The sequence below is a fragment of the Leuresthes tenuis genome, unplaced genomic scaffold (assembly GCF_036924035.1).
Source record: "Leuresthes tenuis unplaced genomic scaffold, fLeuTen1.0.hap1 SCAF_22, whole genome shotgun sequence".
Lineage (NCBI taxonomy): Eukaryota > Metazoa > Chordata > Actinopteri > Atheriniformes > Atherinopsidae > Leuresthes > Leuresthes tenuis.
Window position 1 is genome coordinate 25,019,412 of NW_027325376.1, and position 27,285 is coordinate 25,046,696.

At 40.6% G+C, this 27,285-nt stretch overlaps 2 protein-coding genes across 3 annotated transcripts; one reads left to right on the forward strand and one right to left on the reverse strand.

The window, feature by feature from the left end:
- The first annotated feature begins 83 nt into the window (after nt 1–83).
- On the forward strand, nt 84–7,099 carry ecsit (ECSIT signaling integrator). The gene is made up of 8 exons (XM_072375867.1): nt 84–345; nt 567–715; nt 1,695–2,100; nt 2,260–2,483; nt 3,821–3,878; nt 4,120–4,268; nt 5,619–5,724; nt 5,815–7,099. The coding sequence occupies exons 2-8, from the start codon at nt 602–604 to the stop codon at nt 6,099–6,101; spliced, it is 1,344 nt and encodes a 447-aa protein (XP_072231968.1). The 5' UTR covers nt 84–345; nt 567–601; the 3' UTR covers nt 6,102–7,099.
- Nucleotides 6,904–26,146, reverse strand: LOC140281436 (uncharacterized). 2 transcript variants are annotated; one of them, XM_072375866.1, is made up of 7 exons: nt 26,031–26,146; nt 21,366–24,782; nt 19,598–20,284; nt 10,284–10,333; nt 10,141–10,202; nt 9,732–10,049; nt 6,904–8,181 (listed from the first exon to the last, which is right to left on the reverse strand). In XM_072375866.1, exons 2-7 carry the CDS (start codon nt 24,600–24,602, stop codon nt 8,165–8,167), a joined length of 4,371 nt encoding a protein of 1,456 aa, XP_072231967.1. In that variant the 5' UTR covers nt 24,603–24,782; nt 26,031–26,146; the 3' UTR covers nt 6,904–8,164. The 2 variants fall into 2 exon arrangements, with proteins under 2 accessions (XP_072231967.1, XP_072231966.1); XM_072375865.1 differs by having other exon boundaries at nt 10,129–10,202.
- Between the last annotated feature and the right edge of the window lie 1,139 nt (nt 26,147–27,285).

A 27,285-nucleotide genomic window follows, 5' to 3' on the forward strand; every position in this document is an offset into this window, starting at 1 on the left:
TTCAGAGAAATAATGCTTTTACTTTGAAGGCAAACCTCCTTTATATGCGCATGCAACAAAATAAAGCGAGGACTGGCTCGACAGTCTTTCAACAAACGAGGGCTTGCTTGACTGCAGTCTTAATTGCATGATTTTTTTGAGGGAAAGTGCTAAATAATTTGATATCCCACGCAAAGCATATAATAAACGAAAGATCCCGTGGAACAATAATTTGAGCTAATGTTTCTCTTGTTTGGGGGAAGGAAATGTGTGCACATGCAGGATGTTCCGCCGGCTTCCCAACATGGAGGTGTCCGTGGAAAGAATTTTGAAGGAGACTGAATTCTAAGTATTTTTGTTTGCACGGTAGGCATGAAAATAGTTTTATATGTGAGCTTCAGATGTACTTTGAGAATATATTACAGAATATATGGATGTAACAAAAATGTTTGACATTTTGCTCAAGTAAACACCCTAATCTTATCCATATGAAACTTGCAGTTGCTTGAACAAAACGTATGTTTTCTGAAGTAATGAATTTGGCTTCTGTGCTAGTTGTCCATGTGTTGTTCATTTCACTTCTACAGTCCAGTTACCTGGAAGTCAGCTGGATGGACAAACAATGACGTGTTCTCGCGGCCTCCTGCAGCTGCAGTGCCTCAGACTGCTCGGGCATGCAGGCCGACAGGCTGCCGAGTCCAATCACTTCAGTGTGTGTCGTAACCCACAGCACCAGGTAATCTTTATTCTGTACTCTAGTAGTCAGTCTTTGTTCAAATGATGAGTTATCCCATGTACTTTATGCTTGATAACAAGGACTGAAAGTAAGAATATCAGACATTTTCTAAATCGCACTTCTAGTTTTAAAATGGATACATATTCAACCTACCCAGCTTCCCATTGTGGAATTTATTCTATAAACCATTTGAATTCCTTATTTGCCCTGACAAAGCAAGGCTGGCTTTCTCTGTTTCCAGCCCAAACTGTTAAACACACCAGGGAGCCACAGAATGACGCATTTATGTGTAATCTCATATCAAATATCAAATTTCTGTGTGAAAATAGATTGTGATCACTTTTGTGAGCTTCTTTTTATCATAGTTTCACTGACATCCCATAGGGCAGAGCATGTTTGCTTCAATGTTAGCGTGATTTAAAATATTTCCACAGGCACCCAGACACCAACAATTTAGGAGAACTAAAATAACTAATAGATTAAAAACAAAAAAGGTTTTAACCTGATTTTCACTAATGTTTTTGACAATAGCCTTTATATTTGATTATTTGCTGCTGACTCTTGTACTGCCACAACAGTCAGTGGCATTAGTCTGGAGTGCATGTAAAATTCTCTTACTGACTTACTTATTTTATCATTTCAGACTTACATGGTATTATGATAGTGATAATCATCATAAAGTTTTGTAAAATCAGTTCATGTCAGCATTCTTACTCACCACTTGGAATTAAGACAATGCTGAAAATGGCCCCTACCCAATGTACAACATTCCTCTGATTTTTGGTGGATCATTGAGAGAGCCCAACATTTTTTGGATGTCAGTTATATAAAAGCAAATCATATTAATTTTGTTCTTGTGCCCAACAGTCCTATGAAATATCCTCCCAGTTCACTTTTCAGTTGTTAATTATTCTTTCAGGCAAAGCAATTCAAAGTTTCTGTTTTCGCACACATATCACAAACCAATCTTCACCTTTAGGTGTTGAGGCACATTCATGTCAGCCCAGCCTGGGCAAAGAGTCGGCCCATGCCTGCACGGTTTGTTAATGAGGACGACAAGAAAAGAGCCAAGTCTTTGGTCACCCGTCATGACTTGTTTGAGCAGGTGGCCAGAGAGTCCAAAACCAAGGCCACATTCAACAAAGTAATTGAAGTGTTCACCAAGAGAGACATAAGACGTCGGGGTCATGTGGAGTTTATCTATGCTGCACTGAAGAAAATGCCAGAGTTTGGAGTGGAGACAGACCTCAGTGTCTACAACAAACTGCTGGATGTTTTTCCAAAAGAGGTGTTTGTGCCCAGAAATTTCATCCAGCGAATGTTTAACCACTATCCCAGACAGCAGGAGTGTGGAGTGCAGTTACTGGAGCAGATGGAGAACTATGGTGGGTGTCTTTTGGCTTTTTAAACTTCTGGAGCATCACATGCTTCAAAGAGTGTTATTCCAAACATACTTGGATATAATCTTGATATATTCTCTGGATCTATCAGAACCATTTACACAGGTTACAGACTCTGTTTAAATGTCACTGCCTGTGCTTCAGGAATAATGCCCAACATTGAGACCAAAGTCCTGCTGGTCCAGATCTTTGGAGAGAAGAGTCACCCTGTGAGAAAGTTCCAGCGCATCATGTACTGGTTCCCAAAGTTCAAGCACATAAACCCCTTCCCAATCCCCCAGCAGCTGCCTGAAGACCCAGTGGACCTGGCGCGCTTCAGCCTGACTCGCATTGCCAATGACTTGGATGCCAAAGTTACTGTCTACCAGGTACAACTAGATTATGCTTACGCTTGATGTGCTTGTAACTTGTCAACAACTTGACATCCTTTGCATTATTGGCAGGTAACGAAGATGAATTCTTTGGGTAAAAAAAAAAATGGATGGAAACTCAAAGCCAGCATTTTAGTATGGGGCACAGAGATGAATCCTTCTCAGTAACATAACCAGAATTACACCATCTGATGTTAACAAGCACCACAATCCCTCCTCCTTTATTTCTCCAGCTCTGCTTGCAGCCTTTGTCTGACAGAAGCGTAGAGAGATGTTTGAGTGTAGAATATATTCTTACAGCTGTCTCAGTGAAACACATATTACTGCATTCTTGATACTCTAGCTGGGTTTTATTTAGCTCCCCAACATTTAGTATTTTATATTCCAGTGATTTCAGTGACTCTCCATGACAATTAAGGGAAGTAAATGTTAACTAATGTCATTAGCTGATATTTGGAAAGATCAATGGGCTCATTGTAACAGATGTTAAAAAGGAATTAATTCTCCAGAGAGGTTTTAAGAGGCAAGTCATCTAAACCACTGTGGAAAAAAACCGTCTGTTTTCACAGAAGCTAAGTAGAAAATCTCAAGAACGACACAATGTGACCAGAGCCACTTTCGCTGTCTGCCACAAGTGCGGTGCCATTCCATAGCTCTGTCAAAAGTAAACTAATACATAAGAGGAAGCCCTCTCACTTATATGTTGTGTGTTTTGTATAAGGAGGATATTTGAAATGTTAAGATATTTGTAATCTCACTTCACATTTATTCAGTCTGTTGTACAAAGAGTGGTGTTCATTTTTCTGGTGTTAATGAGAAGCTCGTACAGCTCTCACAAATAGAATTTGAAGCTTCAACTCTTCATCCTGTTGAGCTGCTTGAGGGTAATAGTGTTGAATGAAGGTAACATAAAGCAGATATGACAAAGCTTTGACGTTTTTTTACCGCAGTGGTAGCCCAAATTATTCTTCCAAATATTTTCTGGAATTTTTAAGCAGAGCACCAAGAAAGACTGTGAGATATAAATGACTTAACAGAAAGATTTTATTGAGTTAATTTAAGTTGACCCCAGTACAGTTTGTTGTTGTTTTTTCCTTCTGAGACTTGCTAGTAGTTTCAACTTTGATGTTTAACGATATCAGTATAGGTTGTCTAGATGTTATAGTACTGGATACTGAATTAAACGGAACCAAATGAAAGTTCTTTTTCTTGTTGAATGGATCTCAAAAGTTGTGTCACTTAATCTTTCCATAGTTACTTTAGTTTTATTGTCCTCAATTTAGAAATGTATCTTTGCTAAAAAATAATCTTTGTTTAATTGCTCTTCCCAACAGCTGCCTTGTACAGACATAACAGAGAGTGGAGAAGAGATGACGCTTCCACATATAGTAGGTATGAAAGCACAAGTTTAATCTGCTTCTCAAGCAAAAAGAACTACAACAATAAAAGGCTATGATCAGAGCATATTATGATAGCGAGGACAGAATTATTTTTGCTTTTTTACAAAAAAAAACATACCCTCTTCCTTTACTTGTGCACTTTAGTCATAGCTGAGTTGATAATGGTCTAAATAGTAAGAAAACAGCACTGTCACTCTCTGAATAGTAAGAAGTCATTCTTGTGTTGACATCAGGTACTCAGAGCCCCAGCCAAGTGGAACTGCTGGCCAAACATAATCCAGACAGGCCAGTGTTTGTGGAGGGCCCTTTTCCCCTTTGGCTGAGGAAGACGTGTGTTTACTACTACATCCTCAGAGCTGACCCCACACCACCTGAAGAGAGGGTTGGAAAATCTTCTTGTTATCTATTATTAAGTGGTAACAGTTAATGGAAAATGACTGCCACTAATGTTGTTGTGTGAAGTATGAGTTAAATCCTAATATATTTGACTAAAATAATAGTTAACTCTTGCATTTTACTGAATTTAAAAAAAAAAAAAAGCATTGTATGACCTGTTCCACAGATTTGTCCACACTTCAAGAAAAACTCACTTTACTTTCAAAAGAATATTTTGTTTGTACATATCTAGCTCTGTGATATACAGTTTGAGAGAGTAAGTGCACAGACAGTTATGCTGATGTTAAAGAAGTGGGTAGGTCTTAAGATTTTCTACACATTGAGAAGAACCAATCGTCATAGCTCGACAAGTGAGTCATGGTGGCGAGCAGGAGGAAGCCAGAGTACCTGGAGAGAACCCACGTATGCACAAGGAGAACATGCAAACTCACACAGAACCTTCCTAGCCTGGATTCCAACCACTTCTTGCTGTGAGGTGATGGTGCTAACCACCGTGCAACAGACCTTGGAAACTTGATATAAATAAACAGACTTTTCTATATGGCCAGAGAAGTTGGTTGCAGTAATGGACAGCTACTGTTCTCTGAGAATAAATGAAAAAGCAAGAAAAACACAAACATTTCTTTGCGACCCAAGAACTGAATTGTTAGTACGTGCAAAGGTACCCAAAATTAGATTTTGTTTTCCCAATCTAATCCTCAGTGTAAATCTCCATTGTCATTCGCTTCTCTGAGGTCAGGTTTCAGGAGAGAAATCCAGGCATCCCTCTCCCTAGTAACACTCTCCAGCTCCTCCTGGGGGATCCCGAGGTATTCTCAGGCCAGAAGGGATATATAATCCCTCCAGCGAGTTATCAGGGAGGCATCCTAACCAGATAGACCCACCTCAGCTGGCTCCTTTAGATACTCCGGATGGTCGAGCGCCTCACCCTATCTCCAACCCTGAACCCAACCACCACCCGAAGGAAATCCTTTTCAGCTACTTGTATCCTCGATCTCGTTCTTTCGGTCACTACTCAGATCTTGTGGCCCTAGGTGGGGGTTGGAACAAAGATGGACCAGTAAACTGAAAGCTTTGCCTTCCAGCTCAGCTCCCTCTTTACTACAATAGATTGGAACAGAGCCTTCGTGACAGCTGATGAAGCTCCAATCCATCTGTCCATCTCTAGCTCCAACCGACCATCTCTCGTGAACAAGATACTAAGATACTTAAGCTCCTCTGCCTGAGGCAGGGACTCTTCCCCAACCTGGAGAGAGCATTCCACCTTTTTCAGTGTGAATCTGAATGGTATATTTAATTTTGGCACTCACTGAGCAGTTACTGTGTCTTCTTATAGGTAGAGGAGCCCTATGATCCAGAGAGGTGTTTTGACTATCCTCTGCAACTCGAGCTTGATTTGGGTCGTGACTTAGGGGACGATGAGAGCTTTGATGTGGAAGACTGTAAGATATCTTCAGCCTCGTAACTTATGACAAGCATGTTTATTAGGATAATTCATTTACAGAGTATTATATATGTGTCCATCTTTTCAGTGGATGAGGGTCCGGTCTTCGCTATGTGTATGACCAGTCAGGGAGACCAGGCCACTCTCAACCAGTGGATCTCTGGCCTCCAGCAGAACAACCCCATCCTGGGCGAAGTCCCTACACTGTTCCGACTGGATGATGGACCCCGGGAACTGCAAGGGGCAGCTGACACTGACTCGGGCCATAGCCATCAGTCTCATCCAGACACCCAAACAGAAAATCCACAGTCTGGAGAAGATGCTGAAGCCATACTGGAAGTGGAGCCCAAGAGAAGCCATGGGATGAAGCAGTAAACTCCTACCAGGAGAAAATCAAAACATTCTTTCTGTCTTTCTTATTTAGGAGTATTTGTCCACACTGGGCAGACATGAATTATTGTGAGATATAGATTAATTTGAAGTCCAAACACAGCAGAATCTAAAAGAAAAGTGTCAGAGGTTCAGTTTTCAATAAATAAGCAACACTACATTTTGTGCTTCTTTTTGTTAGTCTAAAATATATTCTATCCACACAATAGCATCTTGTTCTCTACAATTTGTGATGCTCCTTGCTTTTTTTGTTTATTCTCCTCTTAAGCACTAGTCTGAAATGGCAGACGTTGTCACATGATGAGAATGTTGGAAACCACTCATCTAAGGTATTAGCAGCTGATACTTCTGACATGTGGAGTTCGAAAAGGTGTACTGGAATATCAAAATGCTGCAAACTCAAAGGGTGTCATTTCATCTTATGATTAAAAGATTCTAGCTTTGCAGTTATTGATCCAGACAACAAGAGATGGTCACCATCTGAGACCACCAGAGTCACTGTTTCTAGGACTTTTACTCGTCTTATATCTGTGATCAAGATCAAGTGTGTTCAAGTAAATGTGAATGCTGCTCTGTTTTATTTATTTTGTAACATTTACAAAATTCTCATATATTCAGTTTATGTTCAGGTTTACTTGATAATTTTACAGATTTTGAATATGATATCCGATCTTTAGGACCAAGCTGTGAAATGAGAAATTAAATAAATGAAGCTGTTCCAAACCATTTCTTTAGTCTTCAGTAGAAATAAGATAATTGTACAAAAGAAGATGTCAGAGAAAAGCCCAAATGTAGAAAAGGTTTATTACTGAAAGGCAAAGAAAAGAATCTCTTCTGGTAAACAAGTCAAAGTTACATTCCAAGAAAGTGAATTAACTTGGTCACTTCTTCACTCTGTTGTAGCTGTAATTAAGTTTTCTCAACCACAGTTTTGTGCTCAAACAGGAGATTTTTTTCAGCATTTTATGCTTCATGAAAATCATTTTTAAAAGATGGGAACGCATTCCAAAACTCAACTAATAAACCACAGTTCATTCATTTACAACTCATGCAGCCTTTGGATCTTCAATACTTACAAATGAAATCCTGTACTTCTCTAATATGGAACTATCTACGGATATTAACTATGCATCACCAGTCATCAGTTATAGAAGAGGAGATTCAATAAATATAAAAAATATATTGTTGCAAGAGAGGAAAAAAACTAAAACGAGCACAATAAATGTAACAATTGGGCTCTCATTACCACTTTTGTATTTTATGTATATACAGGGTAGATTTCATCTTGCATGGTGAAGCCTAAATTAACTGCAAGGAGATTTTTGTTAAAAGGTGAGGAAGTTACTGTAAAAAGTTGTCTCAATACAGAAAGCTGGAATAAACTGTATATAAGGTTTGGGGTGTGAAGAGCAGCATGGCACAATAGCTCCTACAAAAACACATATTATACAGTTCCAGACAGCCAAGAAAGGAGCCAGTAAACAGCAAGGGTCTAAACAGTATGTTACCTGAATGCAAGCCTGCAACTAAAGCAGGTAAAACTCAATAAAAAACACAGAGCAGTCATCAACAAATCGTGAAAAGTATTTCATTCCTGTATTGTACTTACATGTATATTTTTCAAACACCTGGCTGGTTCAAGTGTTTAAATCTAAATTAAAAGAAAAAGCTGCTGGAATAGATTGATCTTATTAATTTTAAATGGTTCAGCAGGTTTCAATTGTATGTATATAACAGAGATATGTAAGTCTAGCATAATCACTGAATGTCCAAGTGTCTAGGGCATTTTTTCAAATATTTCACATAAATATGACATCTGAGTTGAGGCAGCTACAATAGAAAAAAAAAAACAGAAAAAAAAGGTTTATACTGCCTTTCATAAACCCAAATCATATATTGTACAAAATGAGGTAAATTTGATTTGGGACTCAATTTTCCCTGTACAGCATTTTAAGGTGACTTTCTGTGAAAGTAAGCAAATAAATAGTATAGTATTGATGAGACAAATAAAATATTCAGTTGAGCCCTGTACTCTTGTCCTTAGCTCATCACTTCCTGTGCGTTTCTGCAAAACAAGTCAGAAAAGGTTGACAAATTAAAAAAAAAAAGGAATCGTGCTAAATATACAAACAACACTAATGACTATACCATTGAGACCATAAATTAATAGCTTAAATGCTGTGGAATGCAAGAGACAAAGTTCCCAAACTGGAGTTTTAAGATCAATAAAATGTTTAGAAAGAAAAATAAACAACACAACCACATAACTGGGGGGGGGGGGGGGGGGGGGGGTTGAGAAAAGATTGAGAAAATCGTACACAAAAGGTTCTCAAAGTAAGAATTACCTCACAGGTTATCTCTATAAAACTTACAAAAGGAGCTAAGAAAGTGCAAGACTGAAAACCATGACCCTAGATGAAAGGTTATGAAAGCTATAACTTTAAAAGCTTGCGTAAAGTCAGCAAAATAGATGGCATGCCTATCTAATAGTAAAATATATAGGCCATAAAGGTGGTGCTAGAGGAAAGCTCACGGAGTGTCCAAAATCAACAATCCAGTCTCTGATACGGATGGATGTGCTAAAGACCATCATCAACTGGGGACCACTCAAGTAGGGCTTTGAGAAGTGGTTGTGAGCAGCTATTGTTTCACCTGCAGTAGAGAGTGGTTGAAAGAGCTCTCAGTTTGGAAAACTGGGGAAGATATATGACAGGCAAGCTAAGTTAAACCCTGCTCAGACCGGGGACAATAGAAGAGGGACATTTTGCCATCTAAAACAAATGAAACCCCCAAAAATGTGCAGCTACTTCAACAAATGCTATATTACAGATTTTCATATCTTGGCACTTGTGCATCAGACAGTTAAAACAGTTTGTTAAAAACATCTTCTCAACCATCAAAGGGAAAAAGATAGTTAGTTCGACCCCTCTTGTTTCATCAAGCCACAGTAGGAAATGCCTCCTTAAGACGTTATTACCTCCAAAGCACTTATGATTGGGGTTGATGCAGGGATTTATTTACCATTGCTAATTCTATCAGTTTTTCTAATTAAGTCAATAAACTACAACCTTTTCTTTTTTATAAGGCCAGATAATCTTAAATTTAATATCCATATGTCACATCAATTGATTTTCTCAGAACCTTCATACATATTTTTAAATGACTTCCTTTCTACCACACCACACAGTTCAGATGTAGTTACACAGTTACATGCTTCACGATGCTTCATGATTTGTGTCTTTGAAGTAAGAAATGTTTTTATTCAGTTCCTTGTGTTGGGGGTTTTCTCATTACAGCACTTTATATTCCCTGGGACCTGATCAATCAAAATACTTTTATTAATGAAATGATGAAGTGATAAGCAGTTGCTAGAGTCTATGTAGAGACAAGTTCACTCTTTTCACAGCCAGCATTTCAGCATGTTAAGAAGAAATTCTAACTTGCTAGGTTTTGAGAATTAAAAGTCACACATTGCCCACTGTCTTGATACTTCCTATATGTAGGTTATGGTATTTAATATTGGTTTCAACCAAAGTTTTAACAACCATAACTAGCCTATAAACAATATTTTAACATTTACCCTATACAGGTACATTTCCTGAAGTGACTGCATACCTGTTAGAGCCCCGCTGTGCTGCTGCAGCTGGCTCGTGAAAAAGCGTTCCCGCTGAGACACCTGTTCGTCCCAAGCCTCCAGTATTCGCTGCTTCTCTTTGGGTTCCAGTGTCAGTGTGTGGGGGTGTGCCTCATCAATGTGGGCCCTCACTCCCTCCAGGTTGTGAGAGTAATGCAGCTCCCCACACACCATACACACCAGCAGCTGGTTGAGAGGATCATAGTCCATGAGGTAGCGGCTCCTCCACACAGTATCTGAGAGAGGACCTTCCTCATCATTATTATCCTCATAGTCAGCAAACAGAAGCTCAGACTCATCTGCAGAAGAAGACAATACATTTATTTAAGCCACCTTCACCATTTTTCTGTGCATTCTTTAAGGTTTCAAGAAACATACTTGATACCTCACCTTCTACCTGTGCTTCATAATTGGAGAATGTAAAAGGTCCTTGGTCAGGATCCAATGAAATGCTAAGAGAAAGAGATTCCATTATCATCCTAAGTGGAGCTGACAGGAAAAACACCAAAAAGAGACAAAACAAGATATCCCACCTTATCAGATGTTCTGACTTCTCAGAGGGGTTCACCCACTGACCAGAGTCCTACAGACCGAGAGAGAGTGGGTTTGAGAAAAAGTGTTCTACAGGACTAACCCAGTTCATTATTTTCCATCTATTTAATATGACAAGGAAATAAATATAATCTTATATCGTTCCTTTTTCTCCTAATTTAGAGACTGACAAATCATAAATTGTAATAAAGAATGTTTGTTAAAACTTTATGCAATCACAAGAAAATATCAATCATAATCAAGTCTACATCTTCCCTTATTCTGTCTCTATAGCTGTTACATGCCTGTTTATTTTGTGCAACTTTTTGCATTCATTCATTTTGCATTCATTTATAACTGCTACATATCTGTAGTTACTTTGTGTATTACTTGATTGTCATTTTGCATATCTGGTTAGTTTTCTCTATGGTGGAATTGTGCACTTTTGTAATTGTTCTAAAGGTGAGGTCCACATATATTTTTGACGGTGACACTGAGTTCATCATTTTGTCTGCATACCTCACAAAATTGGAATGAAAATGTGACTGAAGCAGACTCTCAACTTTGTTTTTTAAAACCAATCCTGAATTAGAGCTGAAAGAAAAAAATGTTATAGTTCTTGTCAGTTTTGGCGGTAACAGCTGCAAGACTACACACCATGTCAATGCCAAAGCAATTATGGACATGATTGTAAGTCTCTTAGGTTATTTTGTGTATGAGTGTTGTCACTTTGCATGTCTTTATTTCTATTCAATTAATGTTTTAATAAGAAATATTAGCCACTTTATAAAAAAGCCCAGGGGACCATGGAGCCAGAAGATTTCTAGACCTCTGGACAGGTGCCTTCGATTGGAAGGCCCATTCATTATGATATTCCTAGAAGAATCATTCAATTACAACTGCATTCTGCCATATATGGTCTGAAGGAATGTTGTTATTTCTCTAGAATAGAATAGAATAGAATAGAAAAATACTTTATTCATCCCCCAGTGCAGGATATTCAAAATTGTCAAGTAGGTAAAAAAAAATTCTAAATATTTACAACGATTGTACATTAGACAACAATAACAATAATACTAATACTACTACTAATATTAATAATAATCAATGACTAAATAAATAAATTTGAGAAGAACAAGTCAGCAGTCACTATTAAAAAGCCTTATGGCAGTGGGGACAAAGGACCTCCTGAATCTCTCAGTCCTGCAGCTGTTCTTCTGTCCTGAGTGGCAGACCAGTCCAGTGTATTATCCAGCACCACCCCCAGGTATTTGCAGGTCTGAACAGTCTCTATCTCCCCTCCATCAATGCAAACTGACTGGTATGGAGTTTTAGATCTCCTGAAGTCCACCACCAGCTCTTTGGTCTCAGTAGTGTTCAGGAGCAAAAAGTTATTTTAGGTCCAGCCATAGAAGGACTCCACAAGGTCCCCTCAACAACCTGCAATTTGATGTGACGAACAAGGATTCTCTCCAAGATCTTCATGATATGAGATGTCAAAGCCACCGGTCCATAGTCATTCAGCTCCACCGGTTGCCCTAATTTGGGCACCTGTATGAGACAAGATGTTTTCCACAGCACTGGGACTTTTTCCATCTGAAGGCTCATATTGAAGAGCCTCTGAAAGGGGACTGCTTGTTGACCAGCACAGTCCCTCAGAAGCCTTGGACAGATTCCATCTGGGCCTGTCGCCCTCCCTGACTGAAGTCTCCTGAGCTCAGCTCCAACCTCATCTATAGTTGGACACAGAGGTGATAGCAGTGGGATGGCGACAGGAGTGATGTTGCTATCAATCATAGAGATTGGGTGGAACTGGACACAGGGGGGCTAGTGGTGGGAGTTGCTGCAGAGATGGAGGTGCAGCTGTGCTCAGGATGCCTGGTGGTGGTAGCTACTGCAGAGGTGGTACAGCTGGGCTCAGAAGTCCTGGTGGTGGAAGCTGCCGTAGAGGTGGAGGGTACAGCTGGACAGAAGAAGCCTGTTGGTGAGAGTTGCTGCAGAGGTGGAGGTGCAGTTAGGCGGAGGAGGAGGCTTGGCGATGCGAGTTGCCATTGAGGTGGAAGCACAGCTGGGTAGTGGAAGCAATTTAGAGGAAGCAGCTGAAGTGGTGGGGGTGGAGGGAGCAGCAGCAGAGGTGGAAAAAGCCATACTATCAAACCTGTTGTAATATTGGTTAAAAGTATTGGCTCTGTCCACATCACCTTCCACAGACTGAGAGTTCTTCAGTTTGTATCCAGTGATGGTCCTCATGCCTCTCCACACCTCCTTGATGTTATTGTTCTCCAGCTGTATCTTTTTCTTGTACTCCACCTTAGCTTGACGTAGTGTCTTTTTAAGCTCCTGTTGTACACTCCTCCACATTTCTCCATCCTGTTTCTGGAACGCCCACTTTTTGTTCTTTGATGTCACTGGTGATCCGTGGTTTATTATTTGGATAGCACCTTACAGTCCTCACTGTATTCACAGTGTCCCTACAGAAGTTAATGTAGTCATTGATGGTGCTGACCCTCCTGTCCATGTCAATGGACATTTCTTCTTCCTCCAGCAGTACAGCCCAGTCTGTGACATCAAAGCAGTCTCTCAATGCATCACTCACCTCTGGTGACCACTTCCTGAAAGATCTGGTAGTAACAGGAAGTCTTTGTACACAAGGTCTGTATGTGGGTTGTAGATAGACCATGCTGTGATCAGATCTACCCAGTGGTGGAAGAGACACTCCCCTGTAAGCCTCCTTCAAGTTAGCATAGAACAGATCTAATGTCCTTTCTCCACATGTTGGACAGTCCACATACTGTACAAAGCCAGTCAGGCAGGAGGATAGTTACATCCCCTGTGATTGCAATGAATGCCTCAGGATGCTGGGTCTGTATCCTAGCAATGACTTCATGGATGGCGTCACACGTCGTTGTAGGTGCTGCCCTCGGTGGAATGTAAACAACGATGCGGACTGTACATGGGAACTCTCTGGGTGCATAGAACGCACGGAAATAAACTGACAGCAGTTCAGTGTCTGGACAGCATACCCTCTCCTTAACGGTCACATTGCAAGGGTTAACCCATTTCTGATTAAAAAAACAGGACAATACCCCCACCTTTCCGCTTACCGCTCATACTCAGGTCACGATCTGCTGAAGCCGTACGGAAGTGTATGTATGTATGTCCACACACGAGTCTGGTGTGTTGTCGTTCAGCCAGGACTCAGACAGACAGATCAAACTGCTCTCCTTATACAGCCGTTGGTTCCACACAAGCACCTCTCGCTCATCACACTTGTTTGGTAGCGAGTTAGCATTTCTCATAATCACAGAGGGCAGAAAAGGCTTGTACCTCCACCTCTTGTTGTGCCTCTTTGCCTTTAGTTTGGCTCCAGCTCTGCATTCACGGTACAGGTTTTTTTTTTAGCTCGGTCGGAATTGGATGTTTAATTCCGCATCTAATCCTTGACAGAGCCAACAGTTCTTCTCTTGTGTACACTGCTCTAGTACTGGTAGCAGTGCTCATTGTAAAAAAAAAATACAAATAAATCAAAATCTAAATAAAAAGCAGATCACTAAAAACCACGAAAAAAGTTGAGGTAAAAACTAAAAATGATAATTATAGAAACGACGAACAAATTTGAGAGCTACACACAAGGCCGTAACTACCATTGAGGACACCAAAGTTTCATTTTGGTTAACTCTGTCAGTACCGGTTGAGTCAACATTCATGTTGCGACTGAAATGTCAGCGACGTCTTCGATTGAAAGTTAAACGTTTATTCAGTGTTGATTTCTCAGTGTTGGATGTTGAACCTGTTCTATATTTCTGCCGGAGCACAACGCAGCAACACTGCACAGAGCAGATTGTGTGGGACAGGAAGTCGTGCGCAGAAACAAAATAAAACATCCGGTTCATTTTCAAAATAATAATAGTAATAAATAATATTCTGTGGTAACTTGCCCTTACTTCATGAGTCACCATAATGGTCCTTCAAAAAGCCTGAGAATGCCCAATTTTTACCTCAAAATTTCAAAAGCTCTGCACCACCCTCAAGGTTTTCTGACACATCTGAAAATATGATGTTGAAATGGCGTATTGTTTTCATTTCTATCAGTTTATGTTATGTTTATGCATTTAGCAGACGCTTTTATCCAAAGCGACTTACAAATCAAGATATAACAGCTTTATAAAAAGCTAACAATAAACTACATAGAAGGAACCCAGGAGTCCGACTCTGTCAGAGGGGACAGAGTAGAGATAGGGTGCAGGGATAGAAGGAAGTGCAGAAAGATAAAGGGCAGAGATAGAGGGGGGAGGGAAGTACAAGGTAAGTGCTGGGATAGGAGATGCTCTCTGAAGAGCTGGGTTTTCAGGAGCTTCTTGAAGATAGACAGGGACGCCCCTGTTCTGGTAGCGCTCGGTAGGTCATTCCACCATCGTGGGACGACACATGAACAGAGTTTGGATTGTCTTAGGCGTGGTGTAGGAGCTGCTAGACGACAATCCTGGGACCAACGGAGGGACCCAGTTGGGACAGAAGCCTCTGCAAGAGCATTCAAGTAGATGGAGCCGTTCCATTAAGCTCTTTGTAGCTAACATCAGGGACTTGAATTTGATGCAGGCGGCTAAGGGCAGCCAGAGGAGCTCAATGAACAGAGGGGGGACGTGTGTTTGTAATTGACTGTGTTTATATTCTTCACTAAAGGGAAAACATGTCAAATGAAGAATGCATATTTGAGGCATAGGAATAGGGAATGATTCAAATAAATATATAATATATGTAATATAATATACAATTAATTCATTATAGCCTATTAGTGTGTCTATTTAGAACACTACATTGATAAAATGTTATTTTTAAGGATTTATATTCATCTTTTTTACTTGCTGGACATTTAAGACCTCAAAATGTAGGTACTATAAGTTGCAGTAGTAGTTAAACTGATTTTCAGCATTTGTATATATTATTCCTTAAGGCCACCATACAGGACAGTTAATTTATTTTTGATTCCAAAATGGACAGATTTATATAATGGAATTAAAATAAATTCCGGGGGTGCATGCCCCCGAACCCGCCTAGAAGTTCTGACTCATAACCTCAGTATTTTTTTTGGGCCTGCGTATGGCCCTGGCTACCCAGACTTGCTGCTGATAAGGCCAGCGCATAGCAACCAAAAAATAGTGATGACATCGGTGTAATCATGGTTTGGATTTGTCAATATAGACTTGTAATGGAAGACGTGTTACAACTGGGAGTAAGCGGCTAACAAACAGACTGCATCTGGCAGTAGTATTGCAATTGTAAGATCTATCACTCAGTGATGCGGGGAATCGGATCGGATTAATGGCTAAATTACAATAAGATTGAGTTATTCAGCTCATGTAACAAGCTTAATCCGACAAGAAATCGAATCGGATCGGGTTACTTGCGATTGAATTAAGACCCCGGGATAACGTGATCTGATTGCCCACTTCACGTGCCTGGAGACGACAGTGGATCGGATCGAGCGTTCTGCGCATGCTCCAGATTTTTTCCCACGATCGTCACCTGGAAGTCGAAGGAGGCGATATTCCTGTTGCTGTCGCCGCCGTCAGAAAGAAACGAACAACGCGATGGAGAATGCGCCGTTGTGCATGCTCGTCACAAACTAAATGTAGAGGGACGTAGCTTCATCTTGGTCTTTGTTCGCCATCTTTCTCGAATACCTTAGTTGTGTTGTTGTTGTTGTTTGAGGTGAAGAGGTCAACCAGAAGTGGCTCTATTAGCGATAGTTGAAATGGGTACAGCGCCACTTATCTACTGTGGTATTGCATGCTTTGTGCCAGTGATTCCATTCATTCACCGCCATGTAACAAAGGATAATTACCCTCAGATAAGGAGCAGAACCCAACTGTAGCTATAATCAAGTTAATCTCATCATGTAGACCCACTGACTGTTAGAACTTGATCCCCTTGTATACCAGTCGCTTTGGATAAAGCTAAATGCATAAACATAAACATAAAACATTTTCAGAATTCAGTCAATAAAGCAAATAAAAAATCTGAGTTTTTTCACACTATGAATGAGATCCAGTTGTTTGACAGAAAGCTATACGGAAACACAACCATTAGTGGAGCATGGTACCGATCAGACTTTTAAAGAAGAGTGGTCAGACAGAAGTCATTCCTAACTGAAAGATACTGACAGTCAGCTTTTCTAAAAGGCACCAATATGACTTCCAGACCACATGAAGCAGAATCATCGGGTCTGAGGAAAAATCGAAGACTGAGCTAATTGCCACAGTTGTTAAAATTTATACATGAGGGAAACCAAGATTTGAGTACCTGATTAATAACTATCTCTACAGTCAAATGTAATGATGATAGCATTTTTCTGTGGGGATGTTTTTCTGAGACATGGGCCAGAAGACTAGCCAGGAAAGAGTGAAAGATAGATGCAAAACAAAACAGTGCAGTCATAAGTGAAAACCTTTTCCCAGAACACTCAAGATCTCAGGATGGAGCAAATGTTTACATTTTAGCAAGATAATGACCTAAGAACCCAGTTCCGTACCTGAATCTATCAGAGCATGTCTGCAAAGATCTTAAAATGTGCAAAACTCAAACTCTCCATCCAATGAGGTTGAACTTGAATATTTCTGTCTAGAATAGGAGAAAGTTTCAAGGAAAAGAAGCTCAATTTTTTTTTACCAAGAAGACTTGAAGTTGGGGGCTGCACGGTGGTGTGGTGGTTAGCACCGTCACCTCACAGCAAGAGGGTTCCAGGTTCGATCCCTGCCTGGGGCCTTTCTGTGTGAGTTTGCATGTTCTCCCCGTGTATGCGTGGGTTCTCTCCGGGTACTCTGGCTTCCTCCCACCATCCAAAAAACATGCATGTTTAATTGGTGACTCCAAATTGTCCGTAGGAGTGAGTGTGGGCGTGCATGGTTGTTTGTCTCGTTTGTCTCTATGTGGCCCTGTGATGGACTGGCGACCTGTCCAGGGTGTACCCCGCCTTTCGCCCAATGACTGCTGGGATAGGCTCCAGCCCACCCGCTACCCGATTAACGGACGGTATAGAAAATGGATGGATGGACTTGAAGTTGTTATTGTGGCATTAGAGACACCAGCGATCATAGTCAAATGCATTCCAGGGGCCAGAGCGGGCGACATAGAATCCTATGAGACTGGCTAAGGATAAGCGTAAAAACAGTAAAATAATGACACCCAGTGCCAATTCACTAAAATTGATGTTGCTTTGGTATGTGTAATTTCCCCAAAACAATATCAGAGTCCGTAGCCCACCCCCCCCCTCTCAAAACCCTGTAATGACTGTCTGCTCCCACACCACCCAAATTTAAAAAATCAATAAACACACGAAGAGCACATCTGGAAAAGCTCCAAAAAAGAAGACAAAAATATTTTACAGCACAAAGACCTGAAACTATTAAATGTGGTTTGCTGAATATTAGATCTCTCCTTTCAAAGTCTCTGTCAGTGAATGATTTGATCTGTGATCATATTGATATATTTTGTCTTACAGAAACCTGGCTGCAGCAGGAGGATCATGTTAGCATTAATGAATCAACTCCCTCTGACTATTTAAATGTTCACGTTCCTCCAACCACAGGCAGAGGAGGAGGAGTGGCAGCTATCTTCAGATCAGGGTTACTAATCAGTCCTAGACCCAAGATTAGTTTTAGCTCTTTTTAATCTCTGATTCTCAGTTTTTCCCACCCAAAGTGGAAATCACAGAAACCTCTTGTGTTTGTTGTTGTGTATCGTCCGCCTGGCCCTTATTCTGAGTTTCTGTCTGAATTCTCAGAGTTTTTATCCCAGTTAGTGCTGAGTACAGATAAAGTCATTGTAGTGGGTGACTTTAATATTCATGTAGATGTTGAAAATGACAGCCTAAATATTAACTTTAATTCTATATTAGACTCTATTGGATTTTCTCAAAGTGTTCACAGACCTACTCACTGCCTTAATCATACCCTTGACCTTGTGCTGACTTATGGCATTGAGAGTGAACAGTTAACAGTGTTCCCTCATAACTCTGTCTTGTCTGACTATTTTTTAATAACTTTTGAATTTACATTACTTGACTACACGGTTTCTGAGAAGAATTCTACATATAGAAGGTGTCTGTCAGAGAATGCTGTAACCAGATTTAAAGAGTTGATTTCATCATCCTTTTCTTCACTGCCATGTGCAGATATGACAGAGGACGGCTACCTAAACTTTACTCCAGTAGAACTTGACTCTCTTGTTGACAGCACTATAGCTTCAATGCGTACAACACTGGACAATGTTGCCCCTCTGAAAAGGAAGGTAATCAGTCAGAAGAGGTTGGCTCCTTGGTATAATTCACAGCTGCGTGCGTTAAAGCAGACTGCAAGAAAGCTGGAGAGACAGTGGCGTTCCTCTAATTTAGAAGAGTCTCAATTAGTCTGGAAAGATAGTTTAATAACGTATAAGAAAGCACTTCGTAAAGCTAGAACTGCTTATTATTCATTATTGATAGAAGAGAATAAGAATAATCCCAGGTTTCTTTTCAGCACTGTTGCCAGGCTGACAAAGAGTCCGAGCTCTGTTGAGCCATGTATTCCTTTAACTCTCAGCAGTGATGATTTCATGAGATTCTTTATCAATAAAATTGTTTCTATCAGAGAGAAGATTAATGGAATCCTTCCCATTATTATCACTGATGTATCATCAAGTAGAGCAGCTTTAGGAGTATCTTTAGAACCTGATTTGTATTTAGACAGCTTCTGCCCAGTTGATCTCTCTGAGCTAACAACAGCAATAGTCTCTTCTAAACCATCAACTTGTATTTTAGACCCAATCCCAACCAGACTGTTCAAGGAGGTTTTCCCCTTAATTGACACTTCCATATTGGATCTGATCAATCGGTCTTTGTTGATAGGATATGTACCTCAGACTTTTAAGGTTGCTGTAATTAAAGCTTTACTTAAAAAACCTACTCTTGATTCAGAAGTGTTGGCTAATTATCGACCTATATCCAATCTCCCTTTTTTGTCCAAAGTTCTTGAAAAAATAGTTGCAGTTCAACTTTGTGATCATTTACATAGAAATAATCTGTTTGAAGAGTTTCAGTCAGGATTCAGAGTGCATCACAGCACAGGTGAAAGTTACTTGAAGATACTTATGTAATTTTACAAAACTCCCCAAGAACACCTGTCTTTGCTTTGCCATTGCAATATACTGTGCTATCTAGTGATGAAAACAAAATAATTTCTTATTTTTTTAAAACTAGACTTTTGAAAGGCTCTGAAATCTTTCCATCTGCACCCTGAAACTTGATGTCTATAAACCTAAGAACAAGCTTTGCATATACCTTGGCAGCTCTTGTCTGTTTCTGAAGATCTTGGGATGGCAAGATGGGCCTCCAGTTGCTGAAGGCACTCCTTGGGGAGATTCCTTTGTCTCGAATGGCTTTCCTTGCTCTCTGTTCCTTTTTCTTAATCCTCCAGTACTCCCGTTTCCTCCTCAGAAAGTCCTCCTCAGATTCCCCTGGGACAGGTTTTGGAGGAACCAGTGTGCTGATAGGCTCCAGATTGGTGGAGGATTCTGTCATAATTGTTGGACTTGGAAGTGAAGCACATGGAATTTTTTTTGGACCAAGTACAGAATTTGGACTTTGGCCAGGGGATTCAATAGGTTGCAGGTCAACAGTTGACAGTGGGTTATCTGGGGGCTTGAGAGTAGGGAGCGAAGGGGCTGGATCAACTTCTGTGCTTTGGAAGGTCCAGTCTTCAGAACAGTGTTGAGATTCAGAAACTCTTACAAAGTTAGTCACATTCTGAGAAGAGCCAACATTTATATTGTTCTTTTCTCTGCTGGTGTCAGGCAGATTGACTTGGAGTGCGTCAAGTGACTGTTCAGCAGTACATGATGTTTGGCGAACAACCAAGACTCCAGTGATGCAGGTCGCAGCAGCCACAGAAGTTACAGACAGTTTGGGCTTGGGGGCTGGTTTGGTTTGACCCACATCCTTAAGAGTGCTGATAATAAGTCCTGGAGTCTGCAAGATAGTAATAAAGCATTAACAAAGAATTTTCCCTTAGCAGAGACAATTGTTTATAGATGTCAGGCAACAGGATTTCTCTCTAAACATTCACATACTGTAAGTGTTTGCCCCTAGTTTTAAGTAGGCCCCTCTCAGTCACTCCTCCCTCTATTTTTGCTGTTCAAGTGTCAAATGCCAAGAGAGGTTTGTGGTGTATTGATTCAGGTTTCAGCTGGAGGGGACACCGTCTGTGCTTACATGGCTGGTCATGCAGCGTCCTCAGAAATCACTTATCTAAATTATCAGAATTTCCAATTCTCCTTTTTTATTTTAATTTGTGATGCAGGTCCTGGAAAACTGGGAAACAAAGTGTCAACTCATGTGTCCTTTTTGGCCCTTTATGTGGATATCTAAAATAACTCCTTATAACTAGCCAATGTGCCCAAATTTCCAGAGAATCAAAGGTTTCTTTAATCTCTGAGCAGACATGTCCCTGGGGTTTCTGCCCAGATCCTAGGACAATCAGGAAACCAAAGGACAAGAATTTAGAAAAAACAATGTATTTATGGGACTCAACAAATTTCATGTCTCAGTCAAGTCGCATGGGAGCTCATCGTCCTTATTGTTGTTACAACAAATGAAAAGCATGAGGTTCCAGGAGCAAGTAAATCATATGTTTGTTGACATGGTTTAGAGATCAAAGACTTCAGAACAAGGCTGCCTAGTGCATTGTAAGAAAAACTAACATTGCCTTGTTTGTGATAAATTGATAGTTGTGAATGTTACTTAAATGGATCTTTTTGACAAAATTCTCTCCCCCCAAAAAAACCAAAACAGAACCCAATTCTAAGTTGAAAAAAAAACTCATTATCAAATGTAATTAGAAAAAAAATACAGATATATACTAATATAATAGAACCTTGCAGGCAAAGGGTAAGGGTCTCTAACTTTCCATAATCATTGTCTGACAGATCTAATCAAATCAGCAATTTCAGACATTTGTAGTATATCATTTTTGTCACAATATTTTTTACACTGCAACACAATGATCAGCATCTACACTGAAAATAAACATCATTGCCATGGGTTACTTCACCTGGATGTTTCTTGGAATAAGCCAACTGCTGCATTCTCCCTGTCTCTCTCTCTGCCTGGCCTTTAACCTCGCCCTCTGCTGCCTCTTCATGAGCTTCCAGTACTCCCTCTTCCTCTGCAGGCTGGTCAAGCCACTGTGCTCTGTCACCACACTGCAATACCTTTGTGCTGATGGCATGCTGTGGTCTTGTGCCTGACACTGTTGTTCACTGTGTTGCTGCTGTGGTTGCAGTTGGTCCAGAGATGTATCTGTGACGTGATACAGCTTTGGTGGCTCTGGGGAACAGCAGTTTTGATGGCCTCTGGTTTTGCTACGAAGTCGCTGGGTTCTGCGTGGTGATGTTGGGCCATCAGATGCTTCCATAGCAAGGTTCACTGTAAAGGTTGAAGGGGTCTGGGATGAGTGCTCATAGTTGGAATGCACTATCACATCAGAGGTGGGAAGAGGTGGGAGTGTCTCACTAATTTGTGATGAATTCTTGAGTCGAGGGCTTGATGAGTCTTTCTGTACCAAGACATCGCTATCTGGCTGCCAGCTTTTTATCTGCAATGTCAGGTCAGCAGCAATAGGTGCCATGTCATCCTTTTCAAAAAAAAGCTGAGACAAATTGGGCTTCATATCCTGCTCTGAAGCATCCTCTTTTGTCTCCGTTTTTATATTAGTCTGTGAGCTTTTACACTCTGTAACTGTGCTGAGTGATTCCTCCAGGAGTTTCTTCATAGAAGCCACGGCTAGAAGAGTGGTTGCTTGGCTATCTGTGCTCAGAGATGGGTCAGGCTCTGGCTGAGGTACAGGAGATGTAGGTGGGGAGGTTGGGAGTTTGATATCTGGATAGATGGCCTGCTCTTGAGGAGAATTTAGGTCAACTGCTGGCACAGACTCTTTCTCCTGTTTTATCTCATTTGCTTGTGGCATAAAGGGAATGGTGCTGTTTGAGACAGGTTGTGCATCTCCTCTACAATTTGCAAGGCTTGTGGCCAGTTGGACAGTGGCTGCTGATTCCTGTTTCTGAGCATTCCTTCTTTGTAAGGATGCATTGGCCCTCACTTGTAAGACACCCTGCTTCAGTTGAACAGCACGAGCTGCTCGCTGCTCACGTTTCTTTATTCTCCAGTACTCCCTTTTTTTTACCATCCTCTCTTCCTCTGTCAGGCCTGGATCTAGAGACTGAGTTGATGGTGATGGTACACTACTTGAGATTACCATTTTCCTTACACAGCCACCAAAGTTTGATCCTGTTGTTGGTCCTGTTGAAGGTGTATGTTGAGGGGACTGACAATGAGTTAGTGTGAGCTGACTTACATTTTGGATTGCTAACGACTGGGAATTAGGAATAGGTGTGATTTCAAGATGAGTCTGTGGTTTGATTGACATTAATCTTAAAGATTTTTTGACTAACTGCACAGCATGAGAAGAGGCTTTTACTTGGGATGGATGGAGTGGAGGGGAAAGTTGGTTTATCCTGATGGGAGCAATAGCCCTCCGTTTCATATTAGTTTGATGCTGTGGTTGTGTCACAGGGTTATTCTTAGAAATTCCATGAAGTTCTTCTTCACCCTTGTTTCCTGCTGCATTTTGATGTTCAGGACTCTGGGGGATGTTAACTGTCAGTGTCCCATCTTCTTTGATGAACCCACCAAAGGTCTCAGAGGCATGTGTAAGGACACTTCCTGTTGAGTGTGTCAGTGCCCTTGCCTTCCTTATTTCTTCAAGGATTTGCTGGTAACGTTTTACTCTTCGCATCAAAGCGTCTTTATCCTTCAACCGGGTCTTCATTTCCACTGACAGCTTAGCTCGTTGTTCGCGCTTTTTAATCCGCCAGTACTCTCGTCTCTTGGCTATCATCTGCTCAGGTGTGTCATTGGGGTCACTTTTGTGCATGTCTCTGGTACCAAACATTGAAGCCATTGGGGGAGGTTTACATCTCAAGTTTCTTTGATTCTTCTGCGTCTCAATGAATCTTTGTCTTGGTGTTTTACAACGTGCAATTCCTCGGATAACATTGGAATAATGTGTGTAAGTATGAACTTTTCTCTGTGGTTGTGCTGACTTTTTTATTGAGGCCCAGTCAAATGCAATGTCTGTCTGTGATATCTTTTTCTTGTGCAGCTTTTGTACAGTCATCTGATCTGTTTGCAGGTCAGTAACAGCTCCAGTAGCTGCTGCTTTTGGCGGTTTCTTAGTATCCCTTTTGATAGATGCAAATGATGTATTACCTCGAATAGAACACTGCTTCTGAGCTGCTCCTCTCAAAAGCAACTGAGACTGAAGAAGTACTGAGTTGGCCACAAGTCCGGTTTTCTGTGCTGTTAGCCTCTGAAAAGACACGTTTCCGCCCTGCGTTTTCTCTCTGACTTTAGCAATCCGAGCTGCCAGCTTTGCTCTCTGCTCTCGTTTTTTGATCCGCCAGTGCTCTCTGCGCTTGGCTGCTTTCTCCTCGTCGGACTTCAGGGAAGGTTGTGCACTGCCTACACCTTTAGCCCTTTGCGTAGTGACCAAGGCACTCTTTGTCCCACTTCGAGGTGTTGTGTTTATTGTTTTGCCTTCTGTCTTGACAGAAACACGGCCACATGGAGACACAAGAGTCACATCTAATGCACAAGCTGCATTAGATGTGAACACAGATCGGGTTTTGGGAACTGTGCTCTGCATAGACATACATGGCTGAGGTGCTGTTTTAGTGGAGCTGCCATTGGAAATTCTGGTCACTGTGACGGGAGGCACTGAGGAGCTGATGTTCAGCTGGGCTACATTAAATGTGGGTGTGGTAACAACTTTGCTAACACTTTTCATTGATGGGTTTTTTACAATGGCTGTGTTGCCCTCAGCTTTTTTGGAAGATGATATGAACTGTGGGTGAGGCAAAACTTTGTTAACTTTCAGTGGCTGATGCCACTCCTTTTGGTTGTCATCATCCTCAAGTGAACTTTTCCCAACTGTGTTTCCACTCTGCAATCCAGTCTTGTATGAGTCATTGCTACTCTGAGAAAGAGGGGACAAAACAGCAAACGAGTCTGACAAACTGGGATTCACCCCTGCAGAGACATATAGGTGTGAGAGCGTTCCTCCTCTGTTGTCTTGTGTTGGCTTCCCTCTCTGCTCTGACAGACGGGCCCTCTGCTCTCGTTTCTTGTTTCTCCAATATTCTCTCTTTTGGGCAAGAGTAGCATCATCGTACTCCGAGGCTGGCCGGTAGCGATGGGACATTGAGCCAACTTTACTTTTTTTAGCTGGCATGCTATCGCAAGCTTGGACAGGCCGTCAGTTATCATCCAAAAGTAATGGTCTTTCTTTGTCCCAATGAATAAAGGTCCTCAGTCCAGATTCCTCATAGTTATTAACTTCATAGTGTCCTCCTCTTTGATGCTATTAAGCAGCTGTCAAATTTATCCGGCATCACATTGGTATGCAGGTGTCCTGAAAAACACAAAACAATAAACCTTTAAAACTGGCATATATTTCAAATCTAACAAATAAAGGATATACATTATTGAAGATGGACTAATATCAAATTACTCTTTGATAATAAGATAGATTAATATCTTTTAATTAGAAAATGACAACACTGGCTAACATAAAAGTGATGCAGTAACTGTTTACTAAAGATATCAAGCACCCTTTTTTCGCAACTCACGATTGTATTAACAAACTATTTGTCTGCAACATATTTTCTCACAAAGTTATTTGGTCTTTCAAATATCTTTTTTGCTATATCACGGACTAAACATTATGGAAAAGGTCTGTAACAAATCGCTCAAACTCAAGCTGACATATCTAAAGTCGTTCGTTGTTTGACTAACAGATATTTGCATTTTAATGGTTTAAAAAATAAAAATTCCTAAAAAGTTACCAAAATGAATAACAAATCAATGTAGTTATTGCCAATCAATTTCTGTCAAGACACACTTCAAACTGAGGTTAATTCATGTTTCAGCACGTGTCAAACAGTAACTTTTGAAAGCAGTCATTCATCTCACATGTAACATTTAAGGAAATGAGCTCTGTCAAACACATGCTGTGAATTCCCAGACACATGCATGAATGGTTTGTCGTTACTTTTTCCTTTAGTTACCGTAAGACATTTCAGCTCACAACAACCGGATTCAATGCAAATCAGGAGGCAATGCATATGACTAACGCCCGTCTTCTCAGTTATGAATTGTAGGAAACACAGAAAGGAACATGATACCTTTTAGTTGCATGAATGTGTACATATTATACTCAAAAATATATATTTGAAAGATTGTGATCCCTTTAACCCGTTGTGTGTGAAAATGTATCAGCTACTGTAACCAGGAATGAAGCAGGGTCGCTGTCCCTTTAAACCTGTCCCTTTTAATCACAAATTATATCCGTCGAGAGCCATTTTTATTCTTTATTTTCTGTAGTTTTATTAGAAACGCGAGCAAGTTGCTTAGCTGAACCACAGTAAATAAAATATTCTAAAACCTAATCTAAAACACAGTCGCATTGGGGCGTAAATCGTGCTTGAATCCCTATGTCTCTCAACGGCACAATGGACAAGATCTTCCGCCTCTTGTCCTCACGGACGGACGCCTGTCTGAATCTGCTGCCTGTCTAAAAGACTCGAGAAAAGGCCACACATTACTGTAGTAAAGTAGGAAGCCTGGAATCGTAATAAAGAAAAACATGCATATCCATTACCTTTTGGTTAAACCTAACTTTCCGGGACACTTTGTTGGAACGTTTTTGGACAGATATATGGCCAGGACACTGCAGCTACTTTCCGCCAGTCAGCCGTGCTCTGAGGCTGCCTTGACAACGCTGAAAAGTACCAGGATGTAGGACCCCGATGCCTGCTGCATATGTGTGTGGCGTGGACACAACTACAGTGTATAGTACAACGCCCCCCTTCTTTACATTTCAAGCCATAACCCATTCATTCGACTTATTTTAAGATATTTAGCTAAATTGTGACCATAAACAAATAAACCATACGGCACTTGCACAAATCCGTCTGACTGGCTGCTCATTATAGTTAATCTGATAAACGGAACCTACATTTGGGATAATTCAATAACCGAAAGAAATTTCTCGAGAAAAAAAAGATGAAGAAAAGGGAAAATGCAGATTACATAAAGCTGGTAAAACACATTGTTCAGATGCTTGAACACCTGAACAAAGATCCATTGGTTTTTCGCCTGTTTCTGCCGATGACTTCAACTGATTTAGTGGGGCATTCAATTTATGTTTAAATTACATGTATATGGATGACAATCAAATGGAGATCTGAGCCAAACTGATTCACAAATAAAATGGCTCAGTTATTTCTCACACTGGGGGTCCAGTACCCAACAGCTAAGAAATAATGATGCTACTTTGATTAATAATGGGAATTCAACAGACAACATGCATATTTAGAGCTGAAGCAGCCCAGGTTAGGAAATGCATCTATACGTGTTTTGCTTTTAATTGATCGGCTGAAATTTTTCATTTCATATTTACATTACTACATTTTAAGAAACAACATCAAAGTACAAAATGTTTGATTAGAGACAAAAAAAGGTTTGACTGCTTGTTTAAGCTTCTAAAAGGTCATCTTTGCTTGCATTCTAAGTATTTGGGTATGGTGGTTTATGGTGATAGGTCTACAGAATAAGAAAACTAATTAATTAATGAATTAAGAAAAAAAATTAATCTGTCAGTGATGAAAATGACAGTGTAGAACAGTTTATCATGTTGTGTTGACCTAACTAAGCTACTGTAGTACACTGAAAACAAGATCTTATTCACGGCATATGGAATATCCAGCAAAAAGCACCGTGAGCTGGAGCTCGTGGGGCCCTGATTTTGCCATGGAGACGCCTCGTGTTTTAACTAGTAATCTGCCGAACCAGAGCACCTCTGTCATAGCATGGCTATGAGAGAACAGCAGTTGTATGTGAAGCTTATCAGCATT

Excerpts from the sequence above, each read along its gene's own strand:
- ecsit (XM_072375867.1), top strand. The coding sequence starts at position 602 with ATGACGTGTTCTCGCGGCCTCCTGCAGCTGCAGTGCCTCAGACTGCTC. Across the intron at positions 4,269-5,618 it reads CCACACCACCTGAAGAGAGG|GTAGAGGAGCCCTATGATCC; the intron begins GTTGGAAAATCT and ends GTCTTCTTATAG. Across the intron at positions 5,725-5,814 it reads GAGCTTTGATGTGGAAGACT|TGGATGAGGGTCCGGTCTTC; the intron begins GTAAGATATCTT and ends CCATCTTTTCAG.
- LOC140281436 (XM_072375865.1), bottom strand. The coding sequence starts at position 24,602 with ATGCCAGCTAAAAAAAGTAAAGTTGGCTCAATGTCCCATCGCTACCGG. Across the intron at positions 10,334-19,597 it reads AACAGACAAGAGCTGCCAAG|GACTCTGGTCAGTGGGTGAA; the intron begins GTATATGCAAAG and ends CTCGGTCTGTAG. Across the intron at positions 10,050-10,128 it reads GGTAGAAGGTGAGGTATCAA|ATGAGTCTGAGCTTCTGTTT; the intron begins GTATGTTTCTTG and ends CTTCTTCTGCAG.